This window comes from Gobio gobio (assembly GCF_949357685.1).
Source record: "Gobio gobio genome assembly, chromosome: 24".
Taxonomy (NCBI): Eukaryota; Metazoa; Chordata; class Actinopteri; order Cypriniformes; family Gobionidae; genus Gobio; species Gobio gobio.
In genome coordinates, this window is record NC_137120.1 from 15,655,965 (window position 1) to 15,671,342 (window position 15,378).

Genomic DNA, 15,378 nt, shown 5'->3' on the forward strand with positions numbered 1-15,378 from the left:
AATAATAAAAAAGAAAGAATATAACAAGTCTTGCTTTTTTATTGACAATGAATGTGCAATAATCCTCAGTCTCCTGAAGAAAATGTCAATTTCTTCTTGTGGATATGAAATACATACATATATCATTCATTTATTTTTGTTTTTCAAATGCACCCACAAATCGTTGTGTAGGATACAATTACAAAACGGATGGATAATATTCTTTTTTCTATTGAACAAAAGTCATACTATCTAAATTAAACCTTTTAGCTGGATATATACCATGTCAAATTTTGCTTTATTTAAAAAAAAAAAATCTAAATACACTGCTCACAATAAGCTTCTATGAGTAGATGTTTTACCTGTTATAATATTCCTAATATGTTTATTAGTGTAAACTTAAATATTTTTTTAACTTACATTACTAGTGTAAATTAGTGTAAATCAATGTCTCCTAAAAACATGCTGTCTTTAACATATATTGCCTCAGAAGAATCACTTCCTACATGTGAACTGTTCAAAAGAACCGATTAGCGCAATGATTCACATGTCACGACTCGTAGCCGCCATGTGACGTAATGACGTACCACACGCTTGCACCGCACGCTTCTTAATGTAAAGTTCGGGTGCGTCTCAAATAGCTCCCTAGTTCAGTAGTCAGGGCACTGATCAGGACATAAGTCAATGGGCTGACTCCCTGATCAGTGCCCTGACTATGAGCTGCTAGGGAGCTGATTGAAACGTACCCCTCCAGTGCTCTGTGAGCAGTCCAGCAACAACAATCATCAGCAGGACAGGTACGCTTTCTTAGCAATCCGTTATCCGCTTTTTAAGTTTAATATAAATTTAAAAAAATAAAATAAATCTCTTTGCATGCATTTACCGTTCGGCTCGTGCGTGCTTGTTCTGTCAGAAGCGCGAGACGTGATTCAGAAGTGATTCTTCTGAGGCATGTTAAAGACCGCATGTTTTTAGGAGACATCGATTTACACTAATTTACACTAGTAATATAAGTTTAAATAATATTTAAGTTTAAACATGGATTTCCATGAATCTCATGCATGGAAATATTAACATTGAAACTTTAGGCTACTTTAATTTGATGATTACGCTGCTCATGTAGACGACAGGAATACAAATCGAGTTTACCAGCATTGTTTATTATAAAATAAAACATAAAACCTTAAAATTATTTAGTTCTGATTAAAAAAAAGTCTCTTAAAGTGCACGTGATCGATTTGAGTTTATTTTAGGTGAATATGGTTACATTTTTTTGGTACTATGTGTGCAAACAACGCTTCTGTCGAGTAACGGTAAACTAAACCTGCAAAAAACAATAAATAAATGAATACGCAAACAAATAAATAAATCCACAAAATTCTACATAAATATATATCGATAAATAATTGTGCAAATAAATACATAAATAAATGCATAAATTCACATATTCCTGCATAAATAAATGTATAAATTACATCAGCCAATGGTGTAATTCTGATGTTTGATTGACACCTCCTCATTAGCATATTAGGCCAAGGAACATTCAAAAATGTATAAACGGTTAAAAGGAAAAAGGTCAACTTTCAGTTTAGCATTTCCGTTAACATTTGGATTTATTCCCCAACATTTTTTTATTTATTTAATTATTTATCTCCTTGCACATTTAATTATCTATATATTTATTTATGCAGGAATATGTGGATTTATGTATTTATGGGCACATTTATATATATTTATGTAGAATTTTGTGGATTTATTTATTTGTTTATGTTTTTGCAGGTTTCTTCCTCCATAAATGTCTTTTATCTGTAGTTTTGTTTTAAAGGGATAGTTCACCCAAAAATAAAAATTAGCCCATCATTTACTTACCCTCAAGTCATCCTAGGTGCATATGACATTCTTCTTTCAGACGAATAAAATCGGAGTTATATTACAAAAGTCCATGCTAATCCAAGCATTAGAATTGGATTCAAAGTTGCTCTGATTTTGAAGTCCATAAAAAGTGCATCTGCCCATCAAATAACGTGCTCCACACGGCTCTGGGGTGTTAATAAAGGCCTTCTGAAGCGAATTGATGCGTTTGTGTAAGAAAAATATCCACATTTAAAACTTTATCAAGTAAACTTTCGACCGACCGCCTTCCCTGTTCAATTTATGGAAAAATTGTTGAAAGTTCCCCTACCGATCGAAAGACAAACGCAACCAGGTCCACTCGCAATGACGTCACGTACGCATCTTGAGTTTCACTTTCAACATTCAACACTTTTCCATGGAAGGCAGACGGTCGAAAGTTTAGTTGATAAAGTTTTAAATATGAATATTTTTCTTACACAAACGCGTCGATTCGCTTCAGAAGGCCTTTATTAACACCCCAGAGCCGTGTGGAGCACGTTAATTGATGGACAGATGCACTTTTTATGGACTTCAAAAACAGAACAACTATGAATCAAATTCTAATGCTTGGATTGGCCTGGACTTTTGTAATATAACTCCGATTTTATTTGTCTGAAAGAAGAATGTCATATACACCTAGGATGACTTGGGGGTGAGTAAATCATGGGCTAATTTTATCCCTTTAATGGAATTTTTTGGGTGAATTATTCCTTTAACCTCCTAGTGTTATTATGTTTTTGTTCGTGTATTGCCCTTATTATGAATTGATTTGCCCATAACCATTTCTCCTCCATCCTCAGCCATGTCAACAAAAGAGTCAAAGCCCAATCTGAGCCATTCCCAGGTTACAGAGCTTATGAAGCGACTCTATGGCCTGAGCGTGTCCGTCATCCGACCGTTGCCCAGTTATGATGACCAGAACTTCTACGTGTCCCCCAGTGAGGGACGGGAATATGTGTTGAAGGTGATGAACTCTGCAGACAGTCACAACATCCGTGTTATTGAGCTGCAGACTCACACCATGAACTTCCTGCACCAGAGAGGCCTTCCTGCCCAGACCGCTCTGCCCACTCTGACCGGACAGCTCATGAGCGCTGAAGAATTTGGTGAGAGTACCTGTCACTATACATTTCATTAAATATTAAGTCTAGGGATGCACCGAACGTTCGGGAATCGAAATTAAGTGAAAAGTGAAAAGACAGAATACATTTTTACCGAATAATGAGGTTTTTGATGACGTGATCAAATATAGCAACCAGCGTGTGTGAGATCACGCTTCTAAATACAGCAATGCAGCACATGTCGGAAGTGTGGAATCATTAAGCCTTGTTTATAGAGAATGGGAACGTGACATCAGCAACGCAATGCATTCGTGGACTTTAGGAAACATACACTACTTTAGAGAATGAGTAGTGGAGGTAGACGTTAACTTGTATTATACAGTTAAAAACACATTAGAATGGTGAACACTTGCTGCGTTATGAACTGCCTCTCACAACCTTTGTGGAAAACGCACCTCAAATGACGTGCAATTTTTCAGTTTGCCAGCTTGGAAACAAGAAGTGAACGTAAAATTAAAACTCAGTGGAAATAAACAACCTAACCAAAATGCGTCTTTATAATTTGTGTTTATATATTTATTATTTATAATAGATATATTATAGATTCATATTTTCTGAACCGCTTGTATGTGCTCACATCATAAATAATGTATGAAACACGTCTGGAAATGCTTCATTGTTCAGCTTCTCTCAGTAGAAGGAATATTGTACTTGTCCAGTAAAACTTTTTAGTACTGTAGTAGGCTAAAGCACTTTCAAATACAAATCATTTCAATGCTGCATTAGGAGCCATAATCGTATGTTATCCCTTAATGCTTTAACGTTAAGGAATTAGGGCGTTATGATATACTGTATGTTGATTGAATAAATGATCCACTGGCTGAGATCAAGCTATATGTATTTATTATTTTAAATATCAGATACAGACTTTTTTACACTTCCTGCTTAGGTACTGTTCGGACATTCCTGCTTACTGCTCTGCGCTTTGCTGTATCGCTTTTTATATTTTATCTAGGGCTGCAACTAACGATTATTTTAATAATCGATTAATCTGTAAATCATTTTTTCGGTTAATCGATGAATCGGATAAAAAAAAAAAAAAAGCATTCATTTCCAATCCTTTATTCAAAAACAGAACTGACAGTGCAAATTCACAGTGCAAAAAATCTTCAGAAAGTGCACAGGTTGCTACAATAAATCTATAAATCTTTTTTTTTTTTTTTTATAAAGAAAAATACTAATCAGAAAACTTAACAGAATGTTAGAACTTGTTCTCTACACTACACTCAGATGCACACATTCACGAACAAAATTTAACGGGTTTAGTTAAATTGTAATGCATTAAGAATTTCTCTAAAGTGTCCAAACCCATTATATACTCCTGGAGAAAACATCTACTGTATGATGATATTAAAGTTTAAACAGCCAATACAGACACAGATTTAACTGCTGTGACATATAAAAAAATATTATGTAACAATTAAATAAACCTACTCCTCCTAAAGAAGAACACAATGTCTTATTTTCAATGAATGATATTCTTTATAGAATAGAATAGAATAGAATAGAATATACTTTATTGTCCCATTCCTGGGAAATTTGTCTTAGACATCATGACACGGCCAGTATACAATACAATACATACATACATACATACATACATACATACATACATACATACATACATACATACATACATACATACATACATACATACATACATACATACATACATGCATACATACATAAGAAACCTACATTCTAATTTATGAAATACAGCATATATCTCAGACATAAGATTCCCTATTTAAAATTTTGACCGCAGTTTGCACAAAATAATTTTTGTAACGATTTGACTTACACTTCAAAACCCTAAATCGTCTCCTTGATGGTAACAAATTAAAATGAATGTGTAAAATGTGTGTATCATCAGCAACAATTTTCTTAGCTTGCTTAAAAATAGATGCCTCGTACAGCTCTTGTATGGTTTGTTTATCCTCCAACCCTATAATTTTATGAGCTGTATGTACTAGTCGTGCTAATTTCGATTTTTTTCAATTTTAATTGAACAGTCAGATTCCCATACCAAGCAGTGATTCCAATACCTTATTAAACTTTCAAATATGGACTGATAAAACAAAAACAAGATCTTCTGATTTACCCCAAACACTTTTAACCTTCGCAAGAAGTATTACCTTTGCTGTAGTCTAGAGCACAGACTGTTAATGTGAGGAGACCAGCATAGTAAGTTGTCTACATAAACACCTAAATATTTGATTGAAGAGACCTGTTCAATAATATTACCATGTATTATAACAGGACTGTGATCCCCCACAGATCTAGGTTCGAAAATCATTTCAACAGTCTTTTTTTCATTTAAAAGCAAAGAATTAGAATCACACCAGCCTACAAACCTGTCAACATCAAAAAAGTACTGCAAAGGTTTCGTTTTTACTATTCAATAAACTCAGTATTGCAGTATCATCAGAAAATTTGATGGAAAATGTATTCTCCTGACTAGCAACACAATCATTTGTATAAAGTGTAAATAAAATAGGTGAACTGACACAACCCTGTATTAATAGTTTTCACTTCAGAATAAGAGTGGTTAACTCTGACCTGTTGTGTCCGATTATTTAAGAACGAATAGAACCACTTAATGCAGAATGGATTTACGTTTAACTCTATCAACTTTTTTTAACAGTATCTTGGGTTGAAGTGTATTAAACACTGAGCTAAAATCTATAAAAAGTAAACGGGCATATGCATGTGAATCTTCTAAATGGCTATTAACCAAATGAGTGATGCAATTAATAGCATCCTCAGTGCCCCTTCCAACCTTGTATGCAAACTGAAATGGGTCAAGGAATGGTTTAACCTGATCCTTTAAAACAGATACAACAAGCTTTTCAAAGCATTTCATAATATTTGAGGTCAAAGCCACAGGTCTAAAATCACAATTCTCAACTGGGCAAGCTGTCTTAGGAACTGGCGTAATTATAGTTTTTTTCCACAAAGATGGAATAATATGTGAGTCTAAAGATTTCTGAAACAACTTACATACAACATTCCTTATAGATTAAATATGGATTAAATAATTAATGTATAATAAATATAATGAATCCTTATTAAAACTAAAGAGGTGATTTTCTCTGTCTTTTGTTGTTTGAATAATATTAAGAGCACAAATGGAAGCAGGTTAATGGACTGCTGTCACTTTAAGACCGAATGCTGACCGAAAATGACAATAGATATTAGTCATAGTTTTTGTCATTCAAAGCTGGTTTTGATTTTCGTCTCGTTTTTGTCTGTGAAAAATGTTGTTGATTAAAATATTGACAAATTATTTGTCAACGAAATTAACATAGCAACAGATTGAAAAATGAATGGGCCAAAAAAGGCAAGTGAATAAAAACGTGTCTTTAGTCTTGCAAACTATACCACCCCTGCTTTACTACTGTTATTAACAAGCTAATGGATTAAAGGCAGGACGAGAATCAACATTGGGCTCGTTGGCGTGAGCTGAAGGAGGAGGGGCTACATTCTTGCAAGTAAATACGTAAGACGTACAAAATCATATTTTAGGATACCTAACATGTCTGTGATATTGGTTTATTTGTCTTGCCTCAAGCTATAATGCAAATTGATTTTTCAAATTTGCAGATTCATCTAGGGTAGCTTGATATTATAATATTGACGTTATATGGTTATTACCTACCACTCAAACATTGAATTGAAGTATCATATAGATTCCGTAAAACGCTAACCAATAGACTAGGCTACTATAATGACGCTGGCTTGTAAACGTGAGCATCGCGATCATTTGGCGTTTGAAAAGATAAAACCCATGAAATTATATTCATATGACATGCTGAAACATATGCCACTGTACCTGGGATGAAGACATTTCACACGCGACGCAAGCAGAACACCAGCATGTGAACTCCTGCAGTGTTCAGGGCTATCATAGTTGTCATGTCAACAAATGCACGTGCGATGCATCCACTGATGTAGAATGACAGTTTACGACAGTAGTAGAGGACAATACTGTTTCCCAACTGTAGGGGGACCCCGAGAGCAAAAACTACCTAGTGCTGCTTTAATGGTACGGCTCAGCTCGGTTTGCTTTTCCACTGCGTGGTACGACGGGTACAGCACGGCTTGCCCGCTTTCACTCTGCTTTGCGCTCAACTGTGCTTTTTTTATACTCAAACATCTCCACGTCTTATTGAGGGGCATAATAGTCGCGCGACACAACGAATCGATAATGAAATTCGTTGCCAACTCTTTTAATTATCGAATTTTATCGATTTTATCGATTCGTTGTAGCAGCCCTAATTTTATCTCCTAATTTTAACTACAGCAAATCAGCACAGTGTTCAAACGATAAAGCTTGACATCAACGCTAAAACTAGAAACTCTTGGTGGCTGGAAAACTACAAAAAAGCCTCCCACCAACAGCAGCCATCAGCTTACATTCCAGAGAAGGGGAAAACACAGCTCCCTACATTCAAAAGGATAAGAAAGAAAATGCCTCCTCTGTCTGAAGAATCTATATGCTGCACAAACTGCCACAGACTTCTTCAAAGGATTGCAGTTCTTGAAACAAAGTTACTTGCGGGACTACCAAACCAGACTGAACACACAACAGAGCCTTGTCATGGTGCATTTCATTTCGGTGCATCCCTTAAGTCCTAAAACACAAGAAGGCTGTTGTTAGTTGTTTTAAATGCCTGTTAAAGTTGAGTAAACAATGACTGAATGGATTTATAATTATGTATTATTTCTTCTGCTATCACAGATTGTGGTTTTGGAACTCAGAAATATTTGGTGCGCTTGCTTACCTTCCTGCCTGGCACTACCATAGCCAGCATTACCTGCAGTCCTCAGATCTTGTACGACGTTGGGAAAATGGCTGCCACATTGGATACAGTTTTACTGCAAGTAAAAACAACTTTTTTTCCATTCCATTGTTAAAAGTAAGCTTTATTATAGCTCTATCAATTACAGCTCTTTCAAGTTATTTTGTTTACTGGCTGCGTTTCCAAAAATCTTTTGTTTTTTTATTATTATTACTTATTTATTTGGTGAACATTAAAGGATTAGTTCACTTCAAAAGGAAAATGTCCTGATATTTTACTCATCCAAGTTTTTTTTTGTTGAGGAAAATATTTGTCCACATCATAGACTTCAATGGCAACCAAAATGTTGAAGGTCCAAATCAATGCAGTTTCAAAGGAAGGGCTTCAGAGGCTCTGCACAGTCCCAGCTGAGGAATAGGGTCTTATCTAGCGAAACCATTGTTCATTTTAACCCCTAGGAGTCTGAGCTGTTTTGGGGCCCTTTAGAAGTTTTGACATGCTCTGACATGTGTGCATTTTTCAGTTACTTATAAACATATTAATGGCAAAAGTGTAATTACACTGTATTCAGCACAAACTGGGCTACTATAATATGTGAGCAACATGTATGTACATGCATGTATTTATTAGAGAATAATGTTTATGCATAATTTTTGGAAAAAAAAAATGCTTTAAAATTAAGGCTTCAAAACACACAATAGATATGTGTTCACAAGCCTTTGATTATTGGGTGTTTTTGCTTCAAAATGATGTGAGAATCATTGAGCCTACTCATTCACATAAAACAATATATTCATTTACATTTTGTAAAACACTTTTTCTTTACTCAGGCCTTATGCGAGTAGGCGTGAGTGAACCATGAATAATAATGTGATCACTCCTGATGGTGCGTTCACACCGGACGCGAATGACGTGATTCGCGCGAGTGATTTACATGTTAAGTCAATGCGGAGACACTCTGAGAAACAAAAGACCTGCATAATAATGAGCTGCATAATGAATGAGCTTCAGGTAGGCCTACTAGATTTTAGGTTTACTAGATAAGTACAGTAACAGTAAAAAAAAAAAAAGTTTTCTGGGGGAAAAATGGCAATGTTTTTACTTAAAGGGTTAGTTCACCCAAAATGAAATTTCTTCCATTAATGACTCACCCCAATGTTGTTCCAAACCCGTAAGACCTCCGTTGATCCTCGGAACACAGTTTTAGATATTTTAGATTTAGTCCGAGGGCTTTCAGTCCTTTGAATGTAAGTGTATGCACACTTTGCTGTCCACGTCCAGAAAGGTAATGAAAACATCATCAAAGTAGTCCATATGTGACATCATTTGGTTAGTTAGACTCTTTTGAAGCGTCGACAATACATTTTGGTCCTTTATGACAAGACTTTATGAAGCATTGTCTTCTCTTCCGGTTATGTTGGAATCCGCGTTCACGAGGCCACAGTGACGCTGCTGACGTAAGACGCTGTGACGTGTTATCTGGTGCGACAGCAGATACCTGACTGTACACAAAAAAATAGAAACTTAACAGAATATAATTATGTATAACACTTGCATGAATGATAAAAAACTTTATTTGAGTCTCTTTGGCACTGATAAGAAAAAAAGAGAGCCGATCGCACGGCGCGACCGCCGACTCGAGGGGGTTAAACAAAACAAAACAATTTTTTTTTTACCTAAATTGCTCATCTTTCGCTGCTCTGTGTGCGCCAGTGATTACATAATCACGTCGGAAAGGTCACTCTAGACATAGGCAGAAGTACCGCCCCTGTGTTTACGAAGCGCACATGCAAAGACTAATACAAACATCCTTTAGCAAAAAAAGGTAAAACAAAGATGTCAGACGATTTTGAAGTTGAAGATGGAGTGTTTTTTTGTAAAGGGCGTTTGTATTAGTCCTCGCACCTTCTCTTGGGGCGGTACTTCCGTCTACGTCTAGTGTGCCCTTACCGGCATGATTACGCAATCCATGGCGAGCCGCAGAGCAGTGCAAGATGAGCAATTTAGGTTAAAAAGTATATATATATTTTTTTTCTTTGAAAATGACCTATGGTTTTGCTAGATAAGACCCTATTCCTCGTCAGGGATCACGCAGAGCCTCTGAAGCCCTTCCTTTGAAACTGCATTGATTTGGACCTTCAACATTTTGGTTGCCATTGAAGTCTATGATGTGGAGAAAAATCCTGGAATGTTTTCCTCAAAAAAACTTAATTTCTTTTCGACTGAAGAAAGAAAGACACGGACAATTGGATGAGATGGGGGTAAGTAAAATATCAGGAATTTTTCATTTTGAAGTGAACTAATCCTTTAACAGAAAGGCATTCATAACTGAAAAATGTACAAACAAGACTGAGCACACATTCAGTCGTCACATCACAGTGTAACTCAAAAGTTAGCACGTTAAAGACAAAGGAAAGAAAAGAAGACTATAGAATGGATGTACTAAAAACTGAAAAGAACATTGTCAAAACGATCTCCATTAGGGCTGAACGATTTTAGAAAATAATCCAATTGCGATTTTATTTACAAATATTGCAATTGCGATTTTATTTACAAATATTGCAATTGTGATTTAATATGCAATTCTTTTTAAGTGGTTTATCTTCTTTATTATTCAACAAAGAACAACAAATAAATCATTGTATAGTATGACCAACACTTCTTTAGACCCGGGGTCCGTTCTTCGTACGTCGCTAACTCGGTTCGCTGGATTTGATTGTTGACGATTTGGCATGATCTTGGATTTTTTGGTTCTTCGATGCTCATCCTGGTCTTGCTGTCATAGCATCAGGTCTGTGAGCTTAAGCCTGCTTGGGAGCAGCTTATTTAATGTAAACAGGAATTAGATTGCATCTTGAGGTGATACTTAAAATCTGTCCCAGCCACCGCTACTTTATTACAAGAGTTCATTACTGAACCAAGGACAATACTAATTTTAAATAATAATAATATAAAAATGTATTTGAAAATATAATAATGTTGTGTAAAATGTGTATAATACTATAGACACAGCCACGTGTTGATTGAGAGATTTATTTGTGATGGAATAATTACTTTATAATTTTATTGGAGACTTACACACATGAAAAAGATGTAGTGCTAGTAGAGTAAAAGTACATGTCCTAAATACTACTCAAAGTAAAAAGTAGCCCTTTTAAAAGTAGTCCTTTTAAAAGTACTCAAGAGTAGTGAGTATTATGCTATTAATGTTATTCCACCTTATACCCTGCAAATTAAAAATGTAGCTTAGCCTACTCTTTTGTGGATGATTCTTAGTAAGAACAAAAAAAACAAACAGTATTTCAATATTTCTCCAAGTTTTATTTTTGACTGCTAGCACTAAAAATACAGCCATGTAATATTTGAGAAAGCAACCAATAATCTGGTAACATTTATGACAACCATTCTGTAGAGGTTTTCTTGCGGCTAATTAAAAAAGGTTGCAAAGCGTTGTACATTAAAATTTTTACGTTAAAAAAAGCTCTTTCTTTCTTTTCAAGACGCATGTACTGCTTTAATTTCAATGGATGTTTTCTCTGTAAAAAGAATATACTTCAGAAATCAGAATCGAGTAACACAATTTTCACCACTGATTATTTTTGCTTGCAATAATAAAAAAAAAACCTGATTTAAATATAAATCTGATGTTCTATGAAAGTTATTTCCTATATACATGGACAAAAGTTTTAAATCGCCATGTAAGAACACATTACATTAAAATTAGCACTTCAATAAGCTGACAGAAAGCAGGTTAATGCGTTTACATGCTGAGCGAAATCGGTGTAAGGGACAAAAATCTAGCAGTGACGATCGGTTAATGCCTAATGCACTTTGAAGCCTGGCAAACAATCAACCTAAATGAAGTTTTTCTAGCAGATGGCTACGCAAGCTCGTGCGGCGCTAACAGAATACGTACCATTTGTGCGTGTAATGTATTAGCACTTACCGATACAGCACTTACAATGTACTCAAGTAAAAGTACACTGTTTTTAAACTACTTAATAAAGTACAATTCCTGAGGAAAAACTACTCAATTACAGTAACGAGAGTATTTGTAATTCGCTACTTTACACCACTGCACACATGTTGTACAGTTAGTCTGAGCTGTGCATTAATTTCAATGATAACAGATATTATGGGATGGCTTGATGCAGCGCAAGAGATCTTGACTCTTGAGAAACTTTAATTAATGCTGTCACGTAACAAATCTGCTTCAAATTAACTTAAAAATTACATGAATTGCTAATTACAACATTGAAGTAAAAATGTATACTATAAAATAAAACAAATACTATAAAATCATGAATGTCTAAATAATTGAGAATCATGTTTAAAAAAAACATTTATCTATTATAACTTTTATGTTGGTGTGGTCGTTTGGCTGTTTCCCTATAAAGGTCCAGAAAATCATGTTGTTGTTTTTTGTGTAATTTGTCAAGTTTTTTGCCAGGTGGCTTTTTAATTATATGATGTCATGACGTTGCTGTCTTGCCGCCAGCCAATCACTGCATTACTGATCGTGGTTTCGAGTATCGATACGTCTGCTCTCTTCAGGGAACACAAGAATGCGCAGTAATCTTAGATTACTTAATCCAGATATTTTAATCCAATCAGCAAATCAGATATGAATCATGCGTTTGAAGAACCAAATTAGCCAGAGATCAGTTATCATGATTAGAAGATCTGGGATCTGTCAAATCATCTCAGATGTTTTAAGCGAGGTATGAAGAACGGACCCCCGATAAATATATTGGTATATAATCATATCAATATTAAAAAGTAGCAATTAAAAAGTTTAACTAAGTCTTTTTTTTCACAAGAAAAAGTTGAGAAGGGTGCTCTTTTAGTAAAAAAAGAAAAGCTGGAAGCGTTTGGTTCCAAATAGCAGCAGAGGGCGTCTTTTGTTGCTATAACAACAGCTGCAACAAGAGTGCTGTGTGGTGCAGAGATACAAAATTTAGAGAAAGAGAAAGTTGGCTTTTGAAGTTAACGGGGAGGAGAATGTCGGTTCACAATGGCGTTTGTGGATGCACAACTTTATATGAGGAAGAAAACAGTATGGTGCTTACAATAATTTAGTTCAGGAGCTCCGGTTGGATGATGCGTGGCTTGCGGCATATTTTAGACAAAGTCAGTTTGAAGACCTGCTACAAGTCATTGCTCTAACTCTAGCACAATAAGTCAATCTACCGGCACCTTCTCCATTTTTCTTGTTATGGAAACGAGTCAGGTTTCGATACTCGTGTGTCATTGGTCAGCTCTTAAAAAGGCGCTTGACGTAGGACATTTTAATCAGAAAAGTTGAACTTTTTTCAACTTGAAAAGATGTTCTGAGTTGCAGAAAAAGACGTCTGCGTTTAAAAAAGCGCTCACAACTTCTTCTTCTTTCTACTCCATATGATTATAATGTAAAACAGATGCTGGCAGCTTCAAAAGAGACGTCAAGTGTGAACACGTCCTAATGCTGCGTTCACACCAAAAGCGAATAGAGCGTCAAAATCACGTCTACCGCGTCTAGTTGGACGCTTGAACATTTTGAATCCATTCGCGCGTCAACAGCGAATTGGACACGCGTATAAATCGAGTGTTTGAAGCGAAATAGACGCGCGTTCCAGACGCTCCAGGAGAAATGTCATAAAACACCACTCTGCCTCTTTTCATTGCCTCTGGTAAGCAAATGAAGACATAAAACATTCTTTTATTTTATATTTAAATTTCATTAAACAAACTTTTTTTGTCAAACAACGTGCTGCACAACTCAGCATTATACTGTTAAATTTAAAACACTTTCATTTTGTGAATCACTTCGTGATTTATTACTAGTTTTGTTACATTAGTGTTAGTATTATTTTTACATTGAGATGTATCTATATTCTACTGTACAACAGTAATATATTTGTCAAGTTAAACCAAACTTTTTTTGATAGGTTGCCGTGAAGATCTTTGAGTTTCTGTGTGTTTATGATACGACGGAAGTTTTTCTCAAATGAAACTGTAAAATGCTCTGACTCTGACCGCTGTAAACGGAGCCTTTTTGCACTTATTTTTTCCCTACTGTTTTCCATTGTATTTCCTGTATTGAGGTATTTGTTGTTGTTTGTTTTTTCTTGTGGAGATGGAGCATCCAAACATCAGTGCCTTTCAGAGAGAGAATTTTATATGGAATCTTGCCAGCGTTCCGCTCTTGAATCAGTATATCCATGTGATGGATGCGGATCCTGTACAAAAGGTTGTTAAAGCCGTTATTGAGCAGTACCAGATCCAAGTCATGCCAAAACTACCGTTGTTCCGCAAGTGTAAGACATTAATTTAATTTAAAGTATTTTACTCCGAAGTCAACACAGTCCTTATAACATTCTCATTACATTGCAGGCATTAACCATGGAGACTTCAACGACCACAATATCTTAGTGAAGCCTGATGGACCCTCAAAGTACAAGATCTCTGGGATTCTTGATTATGGAGACATGAGCTGTGGGTATTTCATATTTGAGCTGGCCATAACTATCATGTACATGATGATTGAGAATCCCAATCCGGTCGACGTCGGAGGGCCAGTGGTGGCGGGATGGGAAAGCGTTTTCCCCCTCAATGAGGCAGAAAGAGACTCTCTGTATTTGCTGGTTCTGTGTCGGTTCTGCCAGTCTTTGGTTCTGGCCCGGCATGCTGTGATCCAGCAGCCAGAGAATGAGGAGTACTTGATGACCACCGCCAGGACAGGTCTGCGGCAACTGTGTCGTCTTTGGGAGCTGGGTAAAGAGGAAGTGGAAAGAATATGGTTCCGGAGTGCTGCACAGTTCAGCCAACCTTGACTGAGCACTTCTCAAAAAATATATGCAATGAAGCCAAATCGATCAACTTTCTTCCATGGAAGACAAATGGTGAAATTTGAAACAATGAAAGTATTGATGACTGTGACTGTCAAGTGCCAAAATGGTAAGAAAATCACCAAAAGTGAATACTTACAATCAGTGATGATGTCAAATGGTGAATTTGGTGGAGGGGAAAGTATTAGTGCACACTTAAAATGAATCATGCATTTTTATGATATTTTCATGGTGCTTTTCGCTCTTTTTGGAAGCCATTTATATCGTCGCTGTCGGGTGGAAACCTTGTATCTCCATAAACACTAATTTTCAGGAAATGGAAAAAAAAAATCCTGTATTTTTTTTATAATTAAACATTGCACCATTAAAGTTGATATTGTGTCTTTATATGGTCATGGCATGTGTCATTAGATTATTTACCAAAATCAAGCTCAAATAGAGTTTAGAATTTGAGTATTTCGGCATGTTTTGTTCGTCATTAGAATGGCCACATCGGAAGCAGTAAGTGCATTCATTATGTTTTCATCAATTTGCAGGTTATAAAGTTTACCGTAGCTATGTGGGCACACAGGCTTTTTAAGACAGTATTGGCTAAGATTCGATGACAAATTAGGGGTGTAACGGTACACGTATTTGTATTGAACCGTACAGGGTACAGGGCTCTCGGTTCGGTGTGCGCGTGTACCGAACGGTTATGAATGCAATCTTTAACAGTTAACAGTCGGCTTGTTTAAAGCGCGGAACACACTTCAATCC

The 15,378-nt window shown here is 35.9% G+C and overlaps 1 protein-coding gene across 1 annotated transcript; it reads left to right on the forward strand.

The window, feature by feature from the left end:
- Positions 1-575: 575 nt before the first annotated feature.
- Positions 576-15,008, forward strand: hykk.2 (hydroxylysine kinase, tandem duplicate 2). Its single transcript, XM_079807965.1, has 5 exons — positions 576-776; positions 2,673-2,978; positions 7,735-7,877; positions 13,911-14,091; positions 14,168-15,008. Exons 2-5 carry the CDS (start codon positions 2,675-2,677, stop codon positions 14,605-14,607), a joined length of 1,068 nt encoding a protein of 355 aa, XP_079664091.1. The 5' UTR covers positions 576-776; positions 2,673-2,674; the 3' UTR covers positions 14,608-15,008.
- The last annotated feature ends 370 nt before the right edge of the window (positions 15,009-15,378 follow it).

Bases quoted from the DNA above. Each gene is read 5' to 3' on its own strand.
- hykk.2 (XM_079807965.1), top strand. From the start codon at position 2,675: ATGTCAACAAAAGAGTCAAAGCCCAATCTGAGCCATTCCCAGGTTACA. The intron at 2,979-7,734 runs GTGAGAGTACCT...CTGCTATCACAG, and splicing joins CATGAGCGCTGAAGAATTTG to ATTGTGGTTTTGGAACTCAG. The intron at 7,878-13,910 runs GTAAAAACAACT...TTTCTTGTGGAG, and splicing joins TGGATACAGTTTTACTGCAA to ATGGAGCATCCAAACATCAG.